The sequence below is a fragment of the Castor canadensis genome, chromosome 4, assembly GCF_047511655.1.
Source record: "Castor canadensis chromosome 4, mCasCan1.hap1v2, whole genome shotgun sequence".
Lineage (NCBI taxonomy): Eukaryota > Metazoa > Chordata > Mammalia > Rodentia > Castoridae > Castor > Castor canadensis.
Genome location: NC_133389.1, coordinates 172,674,665 through 172,699,249, shown reverse-complemented (window position 1 = coordinate 172,699,249; position 24,585 = coordinate 172,674,665). Strand labels below are relative to the sequence as shown.

Sequence of the window (24,585 nt, the reverse complement as noted above, 5' to 3'; positions counted from 1 at the left end):
GTCTGAAGAAAATGGCAGGTGGCCTTTTGGTAACTCCACCCTAATCCAAAATAATCAGAAACGATCCAGGTTAGAATAATAAACATACCTCAAGAAGAAGGTGAGGTTTTAATGAAACACTTAGGCCATTTGTGAAATGTGTGTGTTCATGAGTAAGTGAGGACATGGGTATGAGATATGTGTGTGTGTGTTTTGTAGAGTGATGCCTCTCATCTCCTTCCTTCCCAGAAGAACTAGTTCAAATATATCTTGGTAACATTCTGTCAAGGGGAACTGAAATTCTGTCTAGAGACACATCCTATCTGCTCTACTGTGGAAGGAAGCATGGTTGTATTTATCCCTAATTGCCTCATGTCTAATCTACTTTACTAGAGTGAATTAAGAAAGAATAAAGTCTAACTTTTATATCTGCATTTCAGAGAAAAATATAAGTTGTGGAACAAAACCTAGATGGTTGAAGACTCAGACTTTTTTTCCATAGATTTTCATTTTCTCTGTATATTTTGAAGTTCCATTCAGGTAAGATTATATATCTCTACAGATCTTATACCTGAGGTCATTACCTGTATTGGCCTTAGAATGTCTGTCTAGGATGGTCAGTGACTACTGGTCCTTGGGCTCCCAAAGTTGAAGTTCAGTCAACTTTGACGACCTCTGTGCATCTCTACTGAAGCAATGTCTAGCACTTCTACCTAACTTCACTTGTAACACTTCCCAGAAAGCTCAACCCATGTCATGAAGTAGTCAGTGACAAACTAGGAAAAGAGAAAACATGAAAAGAAGTAATATTTGAACAACACTCTGTAAAGAAACTCAGCTCTTTATAAGGAGGTAGAAGGTCCCATAGTGTGGCTGGAAGATCACAGCCTTCCTAAGGCTGGATTTTTCTATGGACAAACAACCTCAGATTCTAGTGGGTAAATGACTGCTTCTGTTTATTTTAAGTAGATCACACAGATTTCTAATGACTTCTAGTAAGAAGTCTATTTATCTCCCAGTAACAATTGGGAGTTTTCGTAACTACTAAGAATACAAGCGTTGGAGAAATAGCTTTATAAGTCACCAGAGTGGCTGTTTGATATTTGCTATGTGCCCCCTATGCTAAGTGACATTCGAGTATTCACCCTTGGATTCAATGGATGAAGATCTTCACCATTGCTTGCATTCCCAAGCATATGGTGGCACCATCCTGGTTATAAATTAAAGAGATAGTTCAGTTAAGACAACGGTGAAGGCATGGATATCAGTAATAAAAGAACTTCCATAAATATCTGCTGATTTCTTGTGAACTAAGTCATGAAAATTCAGAGCTAGGTTAATCTGAGCCATGCTTACTCTTCAACCTCAGGACACAGAGTTGCTCATAACCCACAGAGGAGAAGCCCAGAAAGCTACATTCTAACTGATGACCTGGAGCATCCTTCCATGACCCAGTTGTATGCTAGAGTTCCTGTCCATAGGTAAGGAAATTAACAATGTGTGACAATTTTTCAGATTTTTTTTGAAGAATGCAGAACATCCCATCAGGTAAGCAAAGACTGATAATGTGAAGGCATAAGGAGTGTACTTCATTTCTGCTTTCAAAGTTTACCCAAAGTATCTGTTCTCATGGAGAGCCAAAGTGTCTTAGGGGAAAGATATATAAAGGTAATTAAGGAAATTTTAAAAAACCACAATAAATAAAACCTTTCTGAGATACTGAAGGTAATATAATGACAAGGATCACTCACTTGAAAAAGTATTAATGCAATCCTCTATCAATTAGCTAAAAATCTTTTTTTCTGTAGCCAATGTTGTTAATACTTAGATACTGGTAAACACAATATTTTTTAATAGTTTTAATTAGTTAAAATGGTGGCTTATCTTAGTGCAATTGTGTTATTGTTTATTTACTTATTTATTCTGTATCTTATTGCTTCTTACTGTTATATCCAAAAAGCATTTAAGTTGGCTACATTTAGTTATAGTCATTTAAGTGTTAAAATCAAGACACAAGAAATCCTAAACGACACTTGAAATGCCCCTTGAGAGAAGCTATTGTGTTCGTAGATACCTCATATATTCATAAATCAAACACTGTGCATATTTAAGCCAGCAAAAAATACTGAGAACAATGTCTCTCATTATTTTAAAAAATGCAATTATTCTGCTTAGTTATGTTTTTCAAGTAGCCTGACATTGAAAACAATTGATGGGTATATAATTTGCTAATCAGTGATAGGCAGTTCCCAGGGAGGTCTCATCATTATTTTTATAATTTACTCTTTCAGAGGAGTTTCATGAATGCAAAGATTAAAACTGGGAAGCAGAGAGAAACCACTCTAGGATGACATTATCCTATTTAGCACCAGTACTTAACAGCAACAACAATTAAACCTCACAAATTAAGTCAAGGTATTGGATTTCTATTGGCTGAGTTACAGATAGGACATGTATGTGTAGTGATTTCCCCATATTAATTCCCCATTCACAACCATGCACCCAAATGAACTCAGTGCAACATACTATAGTGTAAAGAGTTAAATGATATTTTAACTTACGCCTTTATTTCTTGTCTCTTTTCTCCAAGTGATAATAAAGATCTCATTTACCATGCATGAACACTTACATTCCCTTTCTGAGAACATTATTGGTATAAGAGAGAAAAGTCATTTATTTAAAGGTTTCCCTGTTAATCTACAGCTTTTGGTAAATGTCTAGATTATCTGGTCAGTCAATTTGTCTCTATGGCCTAGAAGACACACTGGCTGCCATATTCAATCTAGATGAGTTGGTGTATGAATATTTATAAGGACATCAATATTTACAATGTTTTACAATCATGCTCCAAACTAAATAAAAATAAAAATAAACTGCCACAAATATTACAGTAAAATAGGATAAGAGCTAAGAGATATGTACAAATTCATTGATAGCATCTGTGCAAGTATTGTGGACAAAACACTCAAAAAGAAATTTACATAAAATAAAGTAGATAAATTTATCAAATATTGATAAATTTTCAGAGACAGTGTAAAAGTACACAAAACATGAAGAGAGGAAGAATTTTTTAAAATAACCACTATGTCAATACAGATAGTACATGTTTACTACATTTATATTACAGAATGATGGAAACCAGAGACAAAAACAATTTGGTAACAAACAGCAAAGAAAGTTTCACCAATCACAAGGAAGAAGGACATTTCTTTTGGAATGAAAACACAAACTGCCAGAACTCATCCCCAACCCACACACATAGAAAAATAAAAGCAAATGTAAAAGTTGTCTACAGCAACACAGGACAGACAGAGGTGGGAAGCATTTGGCATGTTGCATCACAGGAAGTCAATCACGATTGGCTAACGATGATGGTACCTGGCTCTGTTGCAGGTCACTGGCTTGCCTGAGAGGAGTAACGGATGGAGGAGGCACACCTGACGTAGATGCAGATCGGCCTAGTTTGCAGCTTACTTTAGGTTCTGTGAACAAAGGGGGAAGAAAAAGTATTAGCTGAGCAACATCTGCAGTGATAAAATGGCTTTGGGCCTCCCTTTTTTGTTTTGCTACATGTTCTGGGAATATGCAAACTGCTCCTTATGTTTGCTAATTATTGGCAGGTGATTAAACACTTTCATAACTGTTGACTTTAAAAGGAACTTTATTCACAGAGAAGCTCCTGGGGACTAAAGAAAAAATCACAGGCCAATTCCCTTGCATGTTTTATCTCATTTAGGGTCTGATTCTATGGAGTGATTACTGGTGCACCAATACACCATTAGGGACAAAACCAAGTAAGCTAATGATCTTTCATGCTTCATTTCCAGCTCTAGTGTTGTCCAGAACACTCCCACATCCTAAAATCTCTTACCACCCTTTCCAAATCCATCCCTCCTCTTCCTCCGCTCTATATTTCCCTTCCATCCTTTGTTCCTTCCTTCCACAACTACTGTCAACCATGCTTTCAATGTAACATATTTTTAAACTTATCTCTATATGCTTACAATTTTATAATTATCTTCTAAGACCCTCATACTCTATCAGGTACAAAGACTTTCTAATACCTTTGCACTCTTCCTCAGGGGAGACAGACAGTGACTGTAAAATCACTTGCTGGAAACTGGAAAATGTGTTAGAGTGGTGAAGTACCAGTTACCATGGTGTCACTCATCAAGATTCTCCCCGGCATTCTGGGGAGACTGGAAAAGTGGGGACTCCTAGGCTTCTAGAGGGGATACGAAGTGGGTAGCAAAATCTAAAGTAGCAGAGTTATGGATCCATGAGTTTATTTTCCAACCTACCCAGAAATCAAGTGTTTTGGAACGCATTCTTTTAGTTCACCATATTACTTCTATATTATAAGTAAACTGTATTAAGTGAAATATTCTATTACCAGGAGAGTATGGAAAAGTTGAGAAAATGGTAAAAAAGATGGGACTAAGTTATTTGTAAATCTCAGAGAAAAATACCTGGGATCTAACAAGTGCTTCTGATGAACGCTGGCTTTCATCTCCCCCCAAACACACACACGCATTTCCACACGCATTTATGAACCCAGTGACTTTTACCTCTACTCTCCCAGTCTACATTTGATGAAAATTACTATATTTCTCTTCCCATTTTCTATCTAGGACCCTTGAAGCTTCACCTTTCTTCTCCGTGTCCTATTTGCTTTCTCTTTTGTCGCTTGCTTTGTTTTTCACTTTGCACTTTCTTCGTAGAACAGCATCTTCATGGCTTCTGATGCAATGTTTTCCCTCCTGAGTCACATACAGGTTCCTGCAACTGTGTCCTCTTGTTTGGTTTGTGTCTCAGTGCTCTCTGCACATCAAGCCATGCTCATTTCCTTGCAAAGAAAACCAAGACGGAGCTTCTTCTCAATGTCTTGGATTCCCTTCTGGTTTCCCCATGTATAGAAGGAATATTTACACCATTTTCCTGGACAAATCTTTGACATTTTCAGTTCAAAACTTTCATTTCCCTTCTCTGTAAAGCTACCCCTCTTAGCAGGTTGTTTTCTCTGTAATAGCTCCTATATTTTTACCAATCCATATTACAGAAACTTCCTACCATTCCCCCATAATTTCTCTGCTCAAAATTAACAATGCCAGATTGAATTTCCTAGATTTCTTTTAGACTGCCCACAGTGTTAAAAAATTCCAATTATTCCATATTTAATGTCATTAAAAAATTAAACTCAGACTGGAGGTGTAGCTCAAGTGGTAGAGCACTTGCTTTGCAAACACAAAGCCCTGAGTTCAAACTCCAGGGAGGCAAAAACCAAACAAACTAACTAAAAAATTAACTCACTTGCTTTGCTTTCAGAAGTCCCCTGTGATCTGGCACCATTTGGTAAGGTCAACCCTATTTTCCATAGCTCACTTTCTACTCCCCACAATACAGACAAGTAAGTCTCTACTCTCAGGGTCTACATCTATCTGTCACACCAAGTTGTTTTCATGACAGACTTTTATCAAGCCAAACCTTACCTGTTTTCCACGACCTATTTTAAGGTGTACTTCTAATGAGAAGCATTCTCTGATCTTGTTTTACTCTTTCTCTCTTCTGAACTGCCTTCGCCTATACTGTAGTGTTTGCACTACTTCCTGTGGTTTGCAGCATTTTTGCTAGCAGGGACCATAATGTAAGTGTTTGATTATTACATATTTTCTTTCACTAAAGACTCTCGAATTGCATTAGAAAAGATCAATACAACTTCTAAATACAAATAGAAACAATCAAGTAACATAGAATATGTTATTAGAGCAGTATTTGAGGCCTGGCTCACCTCTTTACTGGGGCAGTGACTCTCCTGCAAGTTTCCACTTTAGAAAAGCCTCCTTTAGTTTCTTGGTAGGTGATTCAAAAATCTGCCCACCCATTCCTGAAAATACCATTGGATTCTCTCTGCAGCTGTTTAAATGAGTATATCATATGATGACTTAGATAAAATATCACTGTAATTTATAAATTAACTTCATTTATAATGACAGAAATCCTTGCATATCTTAGAGAATCATCTTCTATTGTACACAGTGGCTGGTAAAGTGTCCATCAGAATCATCTATAATGTCTTCATGATGTACCACTGATTCCATATATTTCATTACTGGATTAAAACAGGTAGTCACATGGAGTGAGAAAGTTCTGTATTTCTACCTGTGAAAGGATGTCATATAATACTTACTGTAAGGTTCTTTTCAAGTGTATGTTGAAGATATTATCTGATGAAAAGTGAAAAGTGAAAAGGCCTTTCATATCACCCAATTCACCTAACTTAATCAGCATCAATCAAATGTAGTCAGGGATATCTCTTATGTGCAGACCAAGCCTTAGTAAAATTTAAGCAAATCCAAGTGCCATCATGACCTGGGAAGACCTCATTTATGCCTTCTTGAATGCCAGTTCAGATCACAGCTAGATATGGAGCTCCTTTAGGCACTGTAAGTTAAACTACTAGTCACCCATCACATGCAGCAATTTAGACTAGGCTACCCAGTGGTCAAATGTTCAATCCTAGCATGCCTCATATGGATTAAGACTCTACCTGCAAGTATAGATTGAGATTTTTCCCATAAATTTATTATATGCACACATATATATATATTTATATAGGCAGACACATGCACACACAAACAATATTGATGCTTAATGGTGTCACATGGTAAGGACATTTTTTAAATAGTGAGATTTTTCACTCATTTTGGCCCTTTCAGTTTCATATGATTTGTAACTTAAATGCATTTGGAATTTACTGTGGTGACTGTGGGACCAGGTTGATACAAATCCTTATGAGGTTATATCCATCAACATCTTTGACCAAGAGACATACAAAACAGCTCTAACAACCCGAGAAAAGATCCTCAATGGAAATCAAGTCTTTTAGAAATTCTCTAGACCTTTGACAGCAAAGCTAAACTGCCCAGCTTACTGATCTTTGGAAATGCAATACTCACAGACTTTAACAGTGAGGCTTAGGAGCCATGACACTGGATACGTAAGTTTTCATCCTAAATTTTAATATAAAATTTGTCTAGAATTTTGAGAGATCCAAAACAATGAATCTATGGCTAGAAAGAATTGCAAGATAGAGCCTTCCTCCCCCAAGAAAAATTCATTTCATCAAGAGATAAATTATGACTTATAGGGTTTGGGCTCTTCCTATAGCCAAGGAAAAACCTCCTTCCTTGAAAACTCTATCAATAATATTCTAGAAGTAGAAGATATTGCTTGTGTAATTTCAGTAAAGATTAGTTGTAAAGGTAACAAGAAAAAGCAAGAAGAATGTAGTAGGTTCAGAAATAGAGACAGGTACAAAGAGATGGAGACAGGGAGGTGAGAAGACAAAGGGAGCAAAGGGAAAGGGAGGAAAAGGGGCTCACACTCATTTGGACTCCTAAGGTAAACCATTATCAAGTCATTATTTTAAAGATGTTTCCAGGTTAGAGTAACCAATCATTTTACTTTTAAAGTAAGTACTTATTAGACTGTGTTACTTATTAGTTCTTTACTTTTATTCTTTATGCATACAATCTTTTAGTGCTATGTTTTTGATTTTTGTTTTTAAGACAATCATTCATCTTTCCCTTCAGGTGAACTGAATTTCTATTCAGGTTTGTGCTCCTCAGTATTATTATAGGATAACCTTGAAGGCATTGTTGTTGTTCTGTTGAGTACTGGAGTTCTCAATACTCTCAGAAAGCAAAGACAAATGACTGTTGTTACTCACTATATCTGCATAGTCTTAAGAGATCAGTGCATTTTTGCCAAAGCCAAGAAGAAAAACAAAACAACCTACTTTCATCTAGCATCAAAGAAATAAATTCAGTCAATTTGGGGAGATGTATCTTTTGTCCATCTTGGTTTTCTTTTAACGCTTCAGATATTACTGCTCTAGCAAAGACATACCATGATAAACCAAGTCAGTCAAGCTATAGAAAGCTTATCAATGACTAGAGTTACATGGAAATCATGGCCCCTCCCCCCAACATACCAAGTTATAATTATTACAAATTTTAATTTCTTGGGATGGAATTTTTTGAAATAACAATTATTTGTTATTACCTGAGTAATAGGGGGAAGTTTAATTTTTCCAGGACTGTATTTAAACTGTTACAGCTTCAAATACTTTGTTTTTAAAACTTTCATCACACATCTTCATCTTCTTCTCTCCCCTGTGCCTGTCCCATCCGTCCCCCTTCTCCTTCTCCTTCCACCTTAATCAGGATAAGTCTCTCTGTATACCCCAGGCTGTACTTAAACTTACACTCCTCCTGCTTCAGCCTCACAAGTACAGTGATTTCAGGTATGAGTTGTCACATCTAGCTCCACCATGGGGGATTCATCAAGGACTCTATGTAGACTAAATAGTCTTTTCATTTGTAGTAGTATTATTTTAATAATAAATTTGACAATTAAATTTACCTATTCAGTGCAATCACTTTGTGCTGATTTTTAAATTTTCATTAGTGTTAATATAGCATTATATTAGAATGTTAATTTAGAATTTTGTGGCTACTTTTAAAAATATTAAATATTTTTATAGATATCTAAGTAGAAGATAAGGTACTCTGACTATGGTGCTAAAAAGTTAAATCTGATGGTTACTGTGACTATGGAAAAATCATCAGGACTCAGGAATCTATCCTAGAGAAGACATTTTGTCTCTCCAACTTTCCATGGAGGCAACAGAGACTAGCATAACTTTGAATGACTACCAGTATCCTATAGCCATGAAATGAGGTCCTAGTGAAATTGATGGTAGGAAACCACCTCTCCCTGGAGCACTGGGTAGGAGTTTAGGAATTGTTAGAGCACAGTTAATATTAATAATAAACCTTTATTATAAGCGCCTCTTTTAATATATACTTTTTCTTCAAATGTGCTGAGATGTTGGGAGCTGGGGAGATTTAACTCCATAAGGGACTCATCTCTGGAATCCTGGTTGCCTTGAGGATGTTGGCCAGTCAGCCAGCTGGACCTCTCATGCCAGCATCCATTTTGAACATTCCGTGGACATTTTGAGGAAGCTACATGATAACCACAGCTTGTTGCTGAAGCACAGTTCTTGCTCCTGAAGACACTGTCTCAGCAAACAGACTTTTTGCCACCACAAGCCTTGGTGGACTCTAGATGACCTTGCAGTCATTTCTACCAGGCCTACAGGGAACATTTATGCAGGAGGCCAGCAGGTGCAAAAACAACATTTATTTGCATAAGGGACTGTCATGACTGGTTGAGACACCCTTGTCACATCCCTTTCTGGCTATATAAGCAGGATGTTTTGTGAACAGCTAGGGGACACTCTCCTAGTACTGCACTACAGATCCAATAAAGTCTCTCAAGTAGTCTTTCTGATTTTCATCATTAGTAGAGTGGCTGAGCTACAAATACAAAGAAAATAAGAGAAGCACTAGTGGAGAAAGCAGTAGCAATGGTTACAGTGAAAACAACATCTGAAAGTCAGGAGTGGCAAGAGACTTCCCACGACAGGTCCCAAACCCAAACATGAGACAGTTGTAATACTTCCTGCTGGGGTCTGGCATCCATGGCAGGGGGAAAGCAGAACTTGCCATTGACACTTCATCCTTTCAGTGTCCTGACCACCAGGCTGGTTAGCTCAAGAGAGGGTGCCACTTTTGGCTGCACATCCTCTGCTGGGCTCACTAAGGATTACAAAAACCCACCTAGGGACCAGAAAAATTGGAGGAGCTTCTTCTGTCCTATTCAAAATTTCTATTCAGGTAAGAAAGTAGACCTCCAGTTCAAGTCATTTGAACTACTTAAAATTTGGTATGCTTTGCTTCTAAATAACAAAATTAAAAGGACTTATCAGGCTTAAATTATGTATATCAATTAACTTGTTGATTAAAAACTATTTCCTCCTGATAATTTCAACTAAAAGTTGGTCATAAAACTCATAATACTGACATTTTCTTTTCATATAACTGTTTTTTTTTATTCACATGTGCATACAATGTTTGGGTCATTTCTCCCCCCTTTCCCCAACCCCTCCAGTACCCCACGCTCCTCCCTCTCCCCCCCATCCCTTCACTACCTGGCAGAAACTATTTTCCCCTTATCTCTAATTTTGTTGAAGAGCGAGTATAAGCAATAATAGGAAGGACCAAGGGTTTTTGCTAGTTGAGATAAGGATAGCTATACAGGGAGTTGACTCACATTGATTTTCTGTGCATGTGTGTTACCTTCTAGGTTAATTCTTCTTGATCTAACCTTTTCTCTAGTTCCTGGTCCCCTTCTCCTATTGGCCTCGGTTGCTTTAAAGTATCTGCTTTAGTTTCTCTTCATTGAGGGCAACAAATGCTATCTAGTTTTTTAGGTGTCTTACCTATCCTCACTTTATTATGTGATCAAAGTCCAATTCCCTTGTTGTGTTTGCCCTTGATCTAATGTCTGCATGTAAGGAAGAACATATGATTTTTGGTCTTTTGGGCCAGGCTAACCTCACGCAGAATGATGTTCTCCAATTCCATCCATTTACCAGCGAACGATAACATTTTGTTCTTCTTCATGGCTGCATAAAATTCCATTGTGTATAAATACCACATTTTCTTAATCCATTCGTCAGTAGTGGGGCATCCTGGCTGTTTCCATAACTTAGCTATTGTGAATAGTGCCCCAATAAACATGGGTGTGCAGGTGCCTCTGGAGTAACCTGTGTCACAGTCTTTTGGGTATATCCCCAAGAGTGGTATTGCTGGATCATATGGTAGATCAATGTTAGCTTTTTAAGTAGCCTCCAAATTTTTTTCCAGAGTGGTGTACTAGTTTGCATTCCCACCAGCAGTGTAAGAGGGTTCCTTTTCCCCCACATCGTCGCCAACACCTGTTGTTAGTTGTGTTGCTAAATGATGGCTATTCTAACAGAGGTGAGGTAGAATCTTAATGTGGTTTTAATTTGCATTTCCTTTATTGCTAGAGATGGTGAGCATTTTTTCATGTGTTTTTTGGCCATTTGAATTTCTTCTTTTGAGAAAGTTCTGTTTAGTTCACTTGCCCATTTCTTTATTGGTTTATTAGTTTTGGGAGAATTTAGTTTTTTAAGTTCCCTATATATTCTGGTTATCAGTCCTTTGTTTCATGTATAGCTGGCAAATATCTTTTCCCACTCTGTGGGTGGTGTCTTCAGTTTAGAGACCATTTCTTTTGATGAACAGAAGCTTTTTAGTTTTATGAGGTCCCATTTATCTATGCTATCTCTTAGTTGCTGTGCTGCTGGGGTTCCACTGAGAAAGTTCTTACCTATACCTATTGATTCCAGAGTATTTCCTACTCTTTCCTGTACCAGCTTTAGAGTTTGTGGTCTGATATTAAGACCCTTGATCCATTTTGAGTTAATATTGGTATAGGGTAATATGCATGGATCTAGTTTCAGTTTTTTGCAGACTGCTAACCAGTTTTCCCAGCCGTTTTTGTTGAAGAGGCTGCTATTTCTCCATCATATATTTTTAGCTCCTTTGTCAAAGACAAGTTGGTTATAGTTGTGTGGATTCATATCTGGGTCCTCTATTCTGTTCCACTGGTCTTCATGTCTGTTTTTGTGCCAGTACCATGCTGTTTTTATTGTTATTGCTTTGTAATATAGTTTGAAGTTGGGTATCGTATATCACTGATTTTTGTAGTTGACTTTGAGTGAAAATGTGAGCAGTTATACGTTTTATAGTCCTCATTATCTGACCCTTATTATCTCAAGTATCAGATAACATAACCATTTATACTGAAGTAATTGGTAATTCTTCTTGAGAATACTGGAATGCTGGAATACTGGAATGCTTTAGGAAGACCTAAAACCCAGAGAAAAGTGAGGTGGTAAAATGGCAGTTAGTTTGTGATCCAGTGACGGACATAGAAAATTAAAGGAGCCATTGTACAGAAAAGAAAGAGAATCACACACATGCTGAGTTGGGAGTACCCATTACATTCCTTCTTGTGATCAGGAGGACTAGAAAGTGTCCTGTGTACCACATTCTTCTGAAGAGAGAATTTAAATCACTCTGCTTCTTATGTGGGGATACCCGATATTGCCATGCGCAGCTGGCTTCTTACATGACAATGGACTCTAGTGCATCACCAACTCTTTTATGGTAATATACAATTTTTCAAACACCCTTAGGCTCTTTCATTCCTTCATTCCTGAAAATGTGGTTTTATTATTAAAAAAATTCATTACATTAAAAATGAATTTAAGTATTTGTATACAAATGAGTATTGTATCTATTTAATAAGTAAAATATGACATTTAATTATTTTCAAAATCACTACATAAAGCAAATCAGCCAAGATATAAAACTCAAAAAGATATATGAGGATTTGTGTCCGAATTAAATGAATATTACCATGGCAATAAACATTTCTCTTGGTGCTAGAGCATAAAAAATACAAAACACAAAAGGGATGAATCCCTTTCATTTCTTTGATATTAACCATAAATACACAAAAAGAATCATTTGAACTACTTAAAATATTGTATATTTTGCTTCTAAATAACAAAAGAAGATGGAAATATCAGGCTTAAATTACATCTATCAGTCAATTTGATGTGAAAACTATTTCCTTCTGATAAATTTAAAGTTGGTCATAATACTGAAGATATTTTCTTTTCTTGTCATTGACTTTTGTAGTTTGTTAATGACCAATCATCAAACATCTCAAGTGAAAATGTGAGCAGTTATACATTTTATGATCCTCATTAGTATGACCTGTTTCAATGACCATGTTCCTGTGTTGTTGCATGAGACATGTTGAGCCAACCCACTGCTAAACACATAACTAAAGAATGCCTGGATAGGAATAAGACTAAGACCATGTGGTTAAGGACTCCATGGCAGGAGCTTAAATCCTATTTCCAATAATGGCTATGCATGTTCATTTGTAACAGAAGTTCTGGAGTCTCTAAGACCCTCTGAGGGTCAGGGAATGAGGTCAAAGCTATTTTTATGAAAATGCTAAGTAAAAAGTTATTTGTTTTTTCTTCTCACCATTGACAGATTCACTGAAACACCAAAAGCATGGATAAAATATGCTGTAACTTTAGCACATGAAATAGTACTGAACTGCATCAGCGATGCATTTTTTTCTGTTCCATAGACTTGGAGAGCTGACATTTTCTTGAAAATGAAGTGATTCTATTGGCTCAAAGAAAATAACTAACAGTATCTGTTGACAATAATAAATTTGAAGTTTTTAACAAAATTTTTAAAATCTTGAAAATTTTTTTTACTAAGTGCCAGTGGCTCACGCCTGTAATCCTAGCTACTTAGAAGGCTGCCATCAGGAGGCTCACCATTGGAGGCCAGCCAGGACAAAATGTTCTGAGGCCCTCCCATCTCCAAAAAATAACCAGATAAAAATGAACTCAAATGATAGAGTGCGTGCTTTGTGGGCATCTGCTTTGCAAGAACAAAGTCCTGAGTTCAAATCCTAATCTCTCCAAAATGAAGTTGAAAATTTTGGAAGGATATTGAAGAATATACATGGTTATATGAAAAAGGAATTTAAGTATTCCTCCATTTGCAACTATATATCTGTATGAAACCAGATTTCCTTCATATGTTTAACCAAAGCCTCATATAACAATAGATTAATTCCAAAGCTGATATGAGGATCTTTTTTTTCTTTTTTTATTTATTCATTTATTCATATGTGCATACATTGTTTGGGCCATTTCTCCTCACTGCTCCTACCCTCTCTTTCTCTTCCCCACCCCCCTAGCTTTCAGGCAGATCCTGTCCTGTCCTCTTCTCCAGTTTTGTTGAAGAGTAGACATAAGCAATAATAAGAAAGACACAGTGTTTTTGCTAGTTTGACATAAGGTTAGCTATACAGAGAGATTCTTAGCACTGCTTCCATGCACAAGTGTGTTACAACCTGAATTGATTCATCTCTACCAGACCTCTTCATTACTTCCTGGTCATCTTCCCATAGTGACCTCTGTTGTTTTAAGGTTACTGTATTTGCTCCTCTACAGTGGACACATCAAACACTTTCAGTTTTTGGGTTTTCTACCTTTCCCTATTCCTCATGTATGCGTTCTCCCCTTAACATGTGACCCATGTCCAATAATATTACTGCATTTGTTTTAGGTCTAAACCCCACATATGAGGGAAAACAGATGATTTTTGGTCTTCTGAGCCTGGCTAACCTCGCTCAGAATGATGTTCTCCAGTTCTATCCATTTACTTGAGAATGATAAGATTTCATTCTTTTTCATGGCTGAGTAAAATTCCATTGTGTACAAATGCCACATTTTCTTGATCCATTCGTCAGTAGTTGGGCATCTTGGCTGTTTCCATAGCTTGGCTATCATGAATAGCGCTGCAATTAACATCGGTGTGCAGGTGCCTATGAAGTAATGCTCTATTGAGTCAATAATTCATGAGATTTTCCAAATATAAAACAAGTTCAATGTACTCACCATTTCATAGTGTTGAAAAATATAGTTATTTTTCATGAAAAATGTTATTTTCATGCTAACATATAGTGGGTTTATTATTCATAATGAATAAGCATTTAAATTTATAATTGTAATTTTTGATATGATAAATATTATTAAATTTATCTCATATAAAGTATTTTGGAATTTTAATAATTTTAAAAGCAAATGAAGTCATGAGACCACAGAGTTGTCCCTTCATAAGACCCTAAGTTCTCAAGGAGTGCTCTTAAAATGGTAATTTTTTTGCAATTAATCTGCCCATTGAGCATTTTAAAAACAAGAATCAGAACAAAAGAAAACATCATACTTAAGCACAGGACACTTTGACAACCTCCCAAGTTTGGGAAGCCACCAGTTGGAACAAATGGTTATAAAAAATTCTATGGCAAAAACCAAGAAAAGTTGCTATCTTCCAGTGAGACTGAGGGAAGCTAGCCAAACTCTTATATTCTTTGATACTATGGAATTTGAAATGAAATGTGTTGGATTAATCAAAATGTCCCTAAAGACTTTCTTGATTGATTATGAGCCAGTTTAATGTGGTCATTGCTTTTATTCTTATGGTCAGCATTTTGTGCTTTCTTTTTGCAATAATGCTAATAGAATTAAAAATAATTCGTGTTTGCAATTTGCTAAAATTTTCAACAACTATCGATAAATGTGTTGGTAGAAGTGATTAAAAACACAAAATTTATTTAAATTTTAGTAAGGGTGATGGTCATCTGTCATTTTTGCCTGTGCAGAATCTACTTTCTCTTTTTCTGGAACAATAAGTTGATTTTCATTTGGAGAACATTTCACCATTCATGAAAGTACTCATGGTTTTGCAGTAAGGGCTGACCTCAGCTCCAGCTCAAGATGCTATCACATGACACAGCCTTGCCCAATCAATTCTTATATCCCCAAGTCTCACTTATTGGTTCATATGTGGACATGTGACCTGAATTAATCAATGAGAGTTGCCTTCATACTTCTGCTGGAGCTCTTAGGAAAGAGGTATATCTTTTCATGAGGTCTGCTAAACTCTCATCACTTACTAGCTGAATAACAAGGGATAATTTGCTTGAGTTCTTTAACTTTCAGTTTGTTCACAGGAATGGGAGGAGTCTACTTCACAAGATTACTGAAGGATTATATAATGCCTATTAAATAGGATAATAAATGTGAATTTTACCACACAACAAACCTGACATAAGACCTCAAGAAATGTCTGTATTTTGCTGGGCACCAGTGGCTCACACCCATCATCCTAGCTATTCAGGAGGCAGAGATCAGGAGGATCACGGTTTGAAGCCAACACCAGACAAATAGTTTGGGAGCCCCTATGTCGAAAAAACCCTTCACAAGAAAGGAATGGTAGAGTGGCTCAAGGTGAAGGCCTTGAGTTCAAACCCCAGTACTGCAAAAAAATAAAGAAAGAAAGAAATATTTGCTATTTTTATTATTTGAAGGTAAATTTTATCCTTCAATTACTTTCTCTGAGTCCAAACTGCTTCCTCACAGGGGCACACATGGCTGTATTTACACAGCCAGCCTCATCAATAGCCTGACTCAGTCACACTGCATCAGGGTTTTCAAAAGGTCAGTGCCTTCTCTTACTTGGGGGTTTTAATCATTCTACTCCTCATTGTAAGGGTGCACTTACTCCTTCCCTTCTTCCTCCCTTTTGTCCTTTACTGAACACTGCTTTTTAAGAACAGAGAGGCTGTGCCTGTCTTTCTCCCTCTTTTATTTTTCTCAAGTAGCATAACTACTGAGCTCTGATAAGGGATCTTAAGTATTTATTAATGAATTTTTTTGAACTATATTTTAAAGAATGAGGTCAGTCTAAACATGAATTATTTTATTAGTTTATAGTTCATTTTTATTAAAATAATTTTCAGCATTTCTTAATCTTCCTTATGTTTCATGAAAAATCGGGCAAAAATACATTGAACAGTCTTCAGGGAGCATAATGGTAGACACACACACACACACACACACACACACACACACATAGACACACAAGTTGGGGTTGGGGTTGTAGTTCCCATCTTGGTCGGTAGATGGCAGTGAAAATATTATTCCCTAGTATTCTTGTATGATTACAAAGCTTCCAGATCTAGTCTCTGTAAATGTCTAGCATAAATCAGACAGGGTCTTCTGTTTTGTAATGTCTTCTATGGCTTTTCACAAAAACAGAAATGATATTCTGTGTGAGTACTGTTAGTGCAGCAGACCCACAGGGACTTCCCAAAGAAAGCCAACTGCTACCAACAGAAGCATTAGTGTCAGAGTGGACTCTCCAGAGACATATGAAAAGACTCAGGTTGCTGGTCTTACAGTCAGAACCAAACCAGATCATTGTCATTAAGGTTCTCAAGCAGGATTACTCCTTTATAGAGAAATAAGCAAAAAGTGCTTTCTGCATTATCTGAACTGTGTCTGCTGGGCTAATTATTTTTTCCTTCAAAGAATCAAATAAGGAGTAGCTGGAAATTCAGGATTTCCCTAACAACAATGAAATTACTATGAAGTTATATTTTTTGTAGCATTGTTCAGTATATCTTTATAATGTACAATATCATGTTCTATACATGTGCTAAATTGAAATCAAGTTTAGTGAAAATATGTGTATACAAATTATACATATAGATATGTATAGATATAGGGAGAGAGACACAGAGAGAAAAAAGAGAGAGAATAGTAATAAGTTATTAACTAACTTTGTAAACCTAATCAGACAGGATTCTAGCTTAAAACCCATTGCACACACACACACATGCACACACAAACATCAGTTGATATCACCCAATTCCTTGATTTCAGTCTGCTCCCATAACTTTAAACAATTGCTTTTCTAGAAAAAAAATGGGAATGAAAATATAAATAGTTTAGGAGAAGAGCTACAAAACTACTGGAAAAAAAAGACCAGTATCCTGTTTTACTGAATCAGCCCCAATAATAATGTCCCTTGTATTATAAAATCTACTAAAATCTTAGGCCTGAATAAGCTCCTGGAGGACTGAGCTCATCTCTTCCTCAACTCATAGGTTGCTGTTCTCACCTGCGTGCTGAATGAATAAATGACCACACTTATAAAAAGCATTCACAATGTTGCTGTTTTTTGAAAAACAACAACCAAACACATGACTACTCAGGAGCTCAAAAATTAATTTTTGACACAATAACAGTATTAGTTATAAATATCTTCCAATTACTTATACAGGCAGAGAAATTGTATGGGCTGAAGAGCAACGGAAACATTGCTTTGGATTTATAAGGCAGTTATTTGGGCCAGCATATTTATCTCCATAATTCTGCTTCCTTTGCTTAGGAGGATAATAAATTGGCTGTCTCTGTATATGTGATCACATAAGCCCAGTTTTAAAATCCATAAATAGCTTCTTGTCATTTTTAGGTAAGACTCAAATCACAGATGCAAGCTCTCTACTTCTCTTGGCCCTCAGTTCAGCCCCTCTACCATGTGTGTCCTCATGTCACCTCCTTCCCTCTTGCTTGATTGTTCTTCCAATTCACTTTGAAATCTCAGCCTCCAGGTCACCAGAATGCCAGGTAACACACTAAGTGGAAGTGCCACATCACTCTCCTTGGTGGCTTACATCGCAGATTGTAATTACATTTTTACTTTTACTTTTGCCAGTTATATCTGTCTCCTCCACATGCACATGCTCAATGCCTGATAATCTTGAATTAAAGAAAATAAGTGAATAAATGAGTGGGTGGAAAAACATGAATGAATTCAGGAACGTAAGGTGGAAATAGGGAAATCCAACCTAAGTAAGTAATGGAACAAAAGCTGAATTAAGGATCAGAAGCCCAAAGAGCATTCTTTGGTCTGAAGTTACTACTTAACAAAGTTTGGCAATTCATTTGATAATTCCTAAGTCTTAGTGTTGTCACTGAGAAATTGACAAAAGGATAGCAGGCCCTTCAATGATGGTTCAGTGATGGTTTTTGTCAAGTGCAGCTGAGGCGTTATGTATAAAAGTATTCAACAGTTTTATAGATATAAAGTATTATTTAAAGTGGGTCACACATAATCTCAAAAGGTGATAAAATTAAAATTCCATAATTCAGACTATATATAATTTGCAATAATCTTAGAGCAGTTTTTACAACTGTATCAAATTTTGTTTTCTTTAAACTTGTGTATTTAAGTGTTCATTTCAATACATAAGACCTTATATACAATCAGAAAACCACAATATTATTTTCTTCCCATAAATGAGTTTCCACCTGTTTTGGGAGCTAGTTTTTCTTTTTGCTCTTGACATAAATCCTAGGTCAAATCTCAGGAGTTTTCTTTTTTCACTTTTAAAGTTGAATATCCTTTAGTTTCTATAAGCAACAGAAAGTGATGTTGAAGTTATTATTTATATGCCCAGTTACTTACATTTTTCACAATCTTGAGCATTATTTCATAGAAATGCTTCTCCCCTGGCCCAGTTTGAATGAGCTCTTGGCCCAAAGAGATGTCCTCCGCCTTTGCTTCCTATCCCCATTCTTACTGCTCTGCCCCCAATTTGGCATCATAAGCAGGAAGGAAGGAGAAAGATGAGGCTCAGAACAGGTTTTTGACAGGCCTGGTAGCATCTGGCATCTCTCTCTCTCTCTCTCTCTCTCTCTCTCTCTCTCTCTCACTCTCTAGCTATACCAGGTATTTACCACTGAAAGTCTCTCTTCTTGGGGTGCTTTGCAATGTCTCTGGAGGCTTCCCATGTGGGTTGGCTCTCACCTGAAGAAGCTCATAGCAATTTGTTCCAGGTTTTTCCTTGATTGTTTGCTGGGCATCCCAGAGGACACACAGAGCCAAGTTTTAGAACTCTTGCTGATCAAGGCCTTCCTGTGACCTAGGCCACCATGATTGAGTCTAGTCCATGGGAAACATATGTTATACACACCTTTTACCCACAGTCAGAGGCAGGTAGTGAGTTGCCAAGAAGGTTTCTGTTCTGTGGTCCTAAGTCATCCAGCCTGTGGCCTTTTTCTCTACTCTGTGTCCCCAGATTTAAAATCCTCTCTGCTATCTACTTCTCCGTCTCTCTACTTTGAACCACCTTCCTAGGCTAGAGATGAGAGTTCAGTCAAGGACAGCAATGTTCATTTTGTTCACCTCCTTTGCAAGTTCTGCTTCTGTGGTCTGGCTTTCTGGCTTGGGATGTGAGACTAATTGTCTCCTAGTGCTTTGTAATTAGACTTTTGCATTTTATATCCTGTTTATTTACATTCAGACTCACTAAGAAACACATTGACTATTTAAAATTGTTAACTGACTCCCAGTTCTCCTTTTCTGATTATTTCTGAAAGCTGTATGACCAGTATCAGGAGAATACAAATAGCACTGTTTCTCTGATGAACACAAATTCTAGCCAGCAGAAGCCACAGTTTTCCACAGAGAAATAAGTGGGACCACTGGGGATATAACTTATATGACTCTCCAAAGACTTTCCAAATGAGAATTCTGTTATGTGTTTACTACTAGAATTCAAAAAGGGAGCATTAAACTCTAGAGTGAGAAACAGTGAGCAGAACCAAGCAGCAGGATCTGGCAAATGTTCCCTGAGGAAGTAACCAAGCACCCAATTAGAAGTGGAAAGCAGAGCAGATGAAGAGAACTATCTTCCAGTGCATGAGCCTGCAGGACAGAATGGCAGCCTGGAGGGTTGTAGCCACTGAAGCCCATAGCTGCCTGGGGCTGTAGTGGAGACAGGCAGGAAGTTAGTCAACACCCTATGGCGAAGACCAAATTACCGTTAGCACCCTAACTCTTCTAGACTGGTTTGTTCTTGCTGCACAATAAAAATGAATTTAATGGAAAACTCACAGTCCTTGCCAATATACAGACCCTAAACTGTGAAAATGTGATGGTTATATACAGTACTTTCTAAGGTAAGATGGTGAGGTAAAAGGTGGGAGCGTGGATTTTCATTTCCAACTTTTTGTTTGGCAATGAGTGTATTCTACTTATTTGATTATCCTGTATCACTGTATAATAACAATAAAACACTTCATTTGGGGAAAAGAACAAAATTCAAAGAGACCATCGTATCCTTATCAGTTATCTATGGTCTCAAGTCCATATTCAAACCATGTGTCTCTTAGTCCTTAGTTTCATTCATTGGTCAAAGGGTTAACGGAGTAGTTTTTTCTGCTCTTAGCTGAACTCTCTTATGCATAGCAGTCAGCTGTGGGTTAGTTTGTGGTTCTGCTATTCCTTGCTGTGTGTTGTCATGTTTTTGTGGGTTGGCTAGCTGAAGGCTGGGGTCTCTTGCCATTCATACTATAACATATTATGCCAGGACTGGTGAAATGGTGGTGGCAGTGTTGGAAAAAAGCAAGTGCAAACACTCATGCCTCTTGAGTCTAAGACTCAGAATCCAAACACAGTCATTTCCATCTCATTTTATTTGTCAACACAAGACAAGGTCAACCAGGTTCAAGGGATGGGTAATAGACCTTAATTCTTAAAAGGAAGCTATGAAAGCACATGGTTAAGAGCCTGAATCCAGGGATAGGGAGAGTAATCAGTGTCATTACTGAAGCCATAAAATCCCAAAGGAGGCAGTTATATGAAGAAATGGAAGAAAAACAAGAGGATATAGCTTGGAAATTATGTAGATATACTGAAATCTGTAATTTTCAGGTTCTAAAAGGAAATATTTTTCATCCACATTTCTGCAAGTGAGCTGCAGGAAATACTGTATTTCTCTCTTAGTATATGTCTCCTATTTGTTATGCTAGTTTCAAATTTAATACCACATGTTCCAGAAAGTCTTTTAGAATTATCTTCCCCTTAGCCAGACAATAAACTATGTGATTGTGAGATTGTTTTAATTATAATACCCAACATTTTTCCAATAATTTTTAGAAGAATCTGTTGTTTTAACTGATGCTTTCTGGGAGTCCATGGTCTACCACATTCACCTTCCCTTCTCTCATCATCTATAGTCTACTTGATAGAGTAGATACCAAACAAATTATTCTTAGATAGTAAACCAAAAGAGAATAAATAACTGGATAAATGTCAAGTTGGATCGTTATTAGAAGACGGGTACATTTTTTGGAGATCAGTATTTTAATTATATTCTTTTATTTCATTACATTCTTGCCAACATGACTTTTAATCCCATTCATTGCTACTAAGTAGAACAGAAGTGGTATGAGAGATTAAAATTACTTTTTGATATCTGTGTATAATGTGGAGACCAAGTCTTAAGGTTTATCCCTGATCATTTCTCCAAATTTCATCTACATATTCAGACTCAAAAGAATAAAAAATTGTCATCAAAATTGCCTAAATTTTCTGTTAAAAATGCACAAATAAAAGAAGTACAGGATGTTTTACTAAAATAGTACCATAACCAGTAAGTCTACATATAACTAAAGAAAATCTTCTATCATATTTGCATTGTGTTGATAGTTCCAAAGGAAATATTCAGTCTTAGTCCCAGATAATAACAGAGACCATTTCCACAAAATTGAAGGCAAATAAGGTAACCTTGGTCTACCAAGTATTTTAAACCAGCTTTATTTATTTATTTATACATTTCTATGTATTTTTTAAGTTTAATCTCGATAATAACCTCCAAGATAGATTTCCTTTATCTTAGAGAATTTTGATGACTGTAATATTAAATAATTTCTTTAAGTCATTACCATCAAAATATCAATTATTAATACTTTTGCCAAGCATGGTTTACTTATCATAAAAAAAAAACTGTACACACTTATTTTGGTTTACAAGAAATTGTGATAAGTGCCACTACCTGATTCTCTGTCAATGGCGTTTTTCACTTCTCTAAATGTGTGTGCATGGGACTCTTCGTGAAGGGTTGAGCCATGAGTGTGTTGGAGTTATAGATTCAGGAAGTGTATCAGTAAAGTTAGCCAGTCATTCTTGCATTATCAACATTTTCAAGAAGAAAGCATCTCTCTTACAAATCAACTAATAAAGATTCAGTGCTCAAAGTCTATACTCAGATTCATTATATTTGATGCCTGAATACCAGTTTGCTGTTGCTTGTATTAAATGGCTCCCATTCAGCCAGATCTCCTTCCCAAGTCTCTAGTATTTAGTAAACACTACCCTAACATTGTGGTGCTTTCCTCAATCTCCAAGAAGGTAATTAGAATAAGACTCATAGATGCAAATGCCTTATGAACCACAGTTTGGGGTGTGTGAAGTGTTGTGTTGGAGTAAGATCTTGCTACCTTGGGTTTTTTCCATTGGTGGTGATGGTTTTTTGTTGTTGTTTTGTTTTGTTTGTTTTACTATAAATTCTACTCATTTCAAAGCCAACCTAAAATGCCACTGCTAAGGAAAACCTCATTACTTTAGACCCATGGTTTTCTCTGGTTTGCTGCAAAGACATTTGTAAATGTAGCAAGAACCTTAGGGATAACTAGGATTTAATTAAAATTCACTGTGTTTCAGAAACCATGCTAAATGTATTACATATTTATCTGAATTATCATCTTTAATTTTCAACAGTATCTATGAGTAGTATTATTATCATCCGTCTTTTATAAACAAAGTTCAGAGAAATGAAGGCATATGCCCAATGTTATCCCCAAAACAAAAAATAAACAATAAAAAAGTAGAATGAGGACCTAAAACCAGATTTGGTGGTTGTCCAACCTTAGTATCCAACCACTGTAACCACTGTATTATATAAGCATGAATTTATAATTGGCATAAAAGCTGTTCTGCAAATGTGCTGTACAAGAAAGCTCACATTTTTTTCTTTAAATGTATTTAGATCTCTATCCAGTTTCCATCTGTCTGCACTTGTGTGCACTGCATTCTCCTTGCATATGAAGGGTAGAATCATAAGTGGTGATAGAAAACACTTCCCCACGATGGGTCATATAAGACCCAGAACTGTTCTGCAGAGCAGAATATACAATATGGGCTTTCTAGTGTTTAGCTTTCACTGGTTTATTACAGGGGAGTCTGGTGTCCAGGCACAGAATTCCATATTTTGGAGAACCATGATACTTGTAGTGCAGCCTCACTGGAAGTCTTCCCTCCAATAAGAGGCCTTGACATTTTACCAGGGTACTGTGAAGGGCTAGGCTTTTGGTGCTCAATATTCACAGAATTTCTGCCTTTTCTTTCTCTTCTAGAGTTAAATTCTCCCTCCCTAGCTGACTATCAAAGGTCTCACCCTTCTCATACCCATTCCTACCCATGTATGGCTTTCTTAAATGACTACAGCTTCTGGAAAATAAAAGCTAGGTTAGGTTGTCCACAAACACCTTCTGCTTCCTTTGGAACTCAGCCTCTCTACACTTCAAGACCAAATACATGGCTTCAGCTAATGATCACCCTTGATTTTTTGAACCAGAAAATGAGTACTGGCAGCCTTCAGATCTTAACCAGTCAAAAGAAATGAGTCAACTGACTCAATGTTTTCTAACAATTAAGTTATATTTAAAATTTTGGAGAATTTGTCTAATAGCAGTTGAATCTGGAAACTTTCAGTGAGCGTTTCACATGGTGGCAGCCACTAATGCTGAGTAGCCTCTGTCCCCTTGCTATATCCTGTGCTATCCAGATCACCTGCATTTCCATCACTTGTCCTGAGGTTCATCAGCTTGAAATAGATTTTCTTTGTAATAGAGAAATATGTCTCTAGTCCATGCTTCTAACAAAAGTGAAACTATGTAACTTAGATTAAATGAGTTTCAAGTGGCAAGAAAGATGGAAAAAATATTTTCCTTTGTGAGAGTGATTTGCACGTCTCTATGCTTCATGTCTGTTTTGAAGAAGGGCATCTCTCCTGCTTCACTTGCTGATGTACCTGTCTGTCTGCAGGTATCTCAGCTTGCATTTCTTCATGGGCTTTCCCAACATGAGAAGCAAACAAGCTGAGGTATTTTTAAGATCATTGTCGTCCCTATTATAGGGTTTTCATTCTTGCCAAGATTTAAATTATTTTATACTATGGACTCTGTACCTGTGTGCCTGTGTGTGTGAGAGAGAGAGAGAGAGAAAGAGAAAGACAGAGAGAGAAAGAAACAGATCCAGAGAGAGAGAGAGAGAAAAAGAGAGAGATACAGAGAGAGAAAAGCCAAAGCCTCTGAGCTTACTTCCAAAAATACTTGTCTAGTCAGGCCAGCCTTTCAGGACCACTTCCACTTTTGGT

General features: G+C 36.8%; 1 protein-coding gene across 3 annotated transcripts in view; it reads right to left on the bottom strand.

Moving 5' to 3' along the window:
- Nyap2 (neuronal tyrosine-phosphorylated phosphoinositide-3-kinase adaptor 2) overlaps nucleotides 1–24,585 on the bottom strand; it is a 252,225-nt gene that overhangs the window by 38,126 nt on the left and 189,514 nt on the right. For all 3 annotated transcript variants that reach the window (XM_074071867.1, XM_020151544.2, XM_074071866.1), the window contains exon 7: nucleotides 3,358–3,461. In XM_074071867.1, coding sequence (XP_073927968.1) covers nucleotides 3,358–3,461 — 104 coding nt within the window. The remainder of the gene's footprint in view (nucleotides 1–3,357; nucleotides 3,462–24,585) is intronic.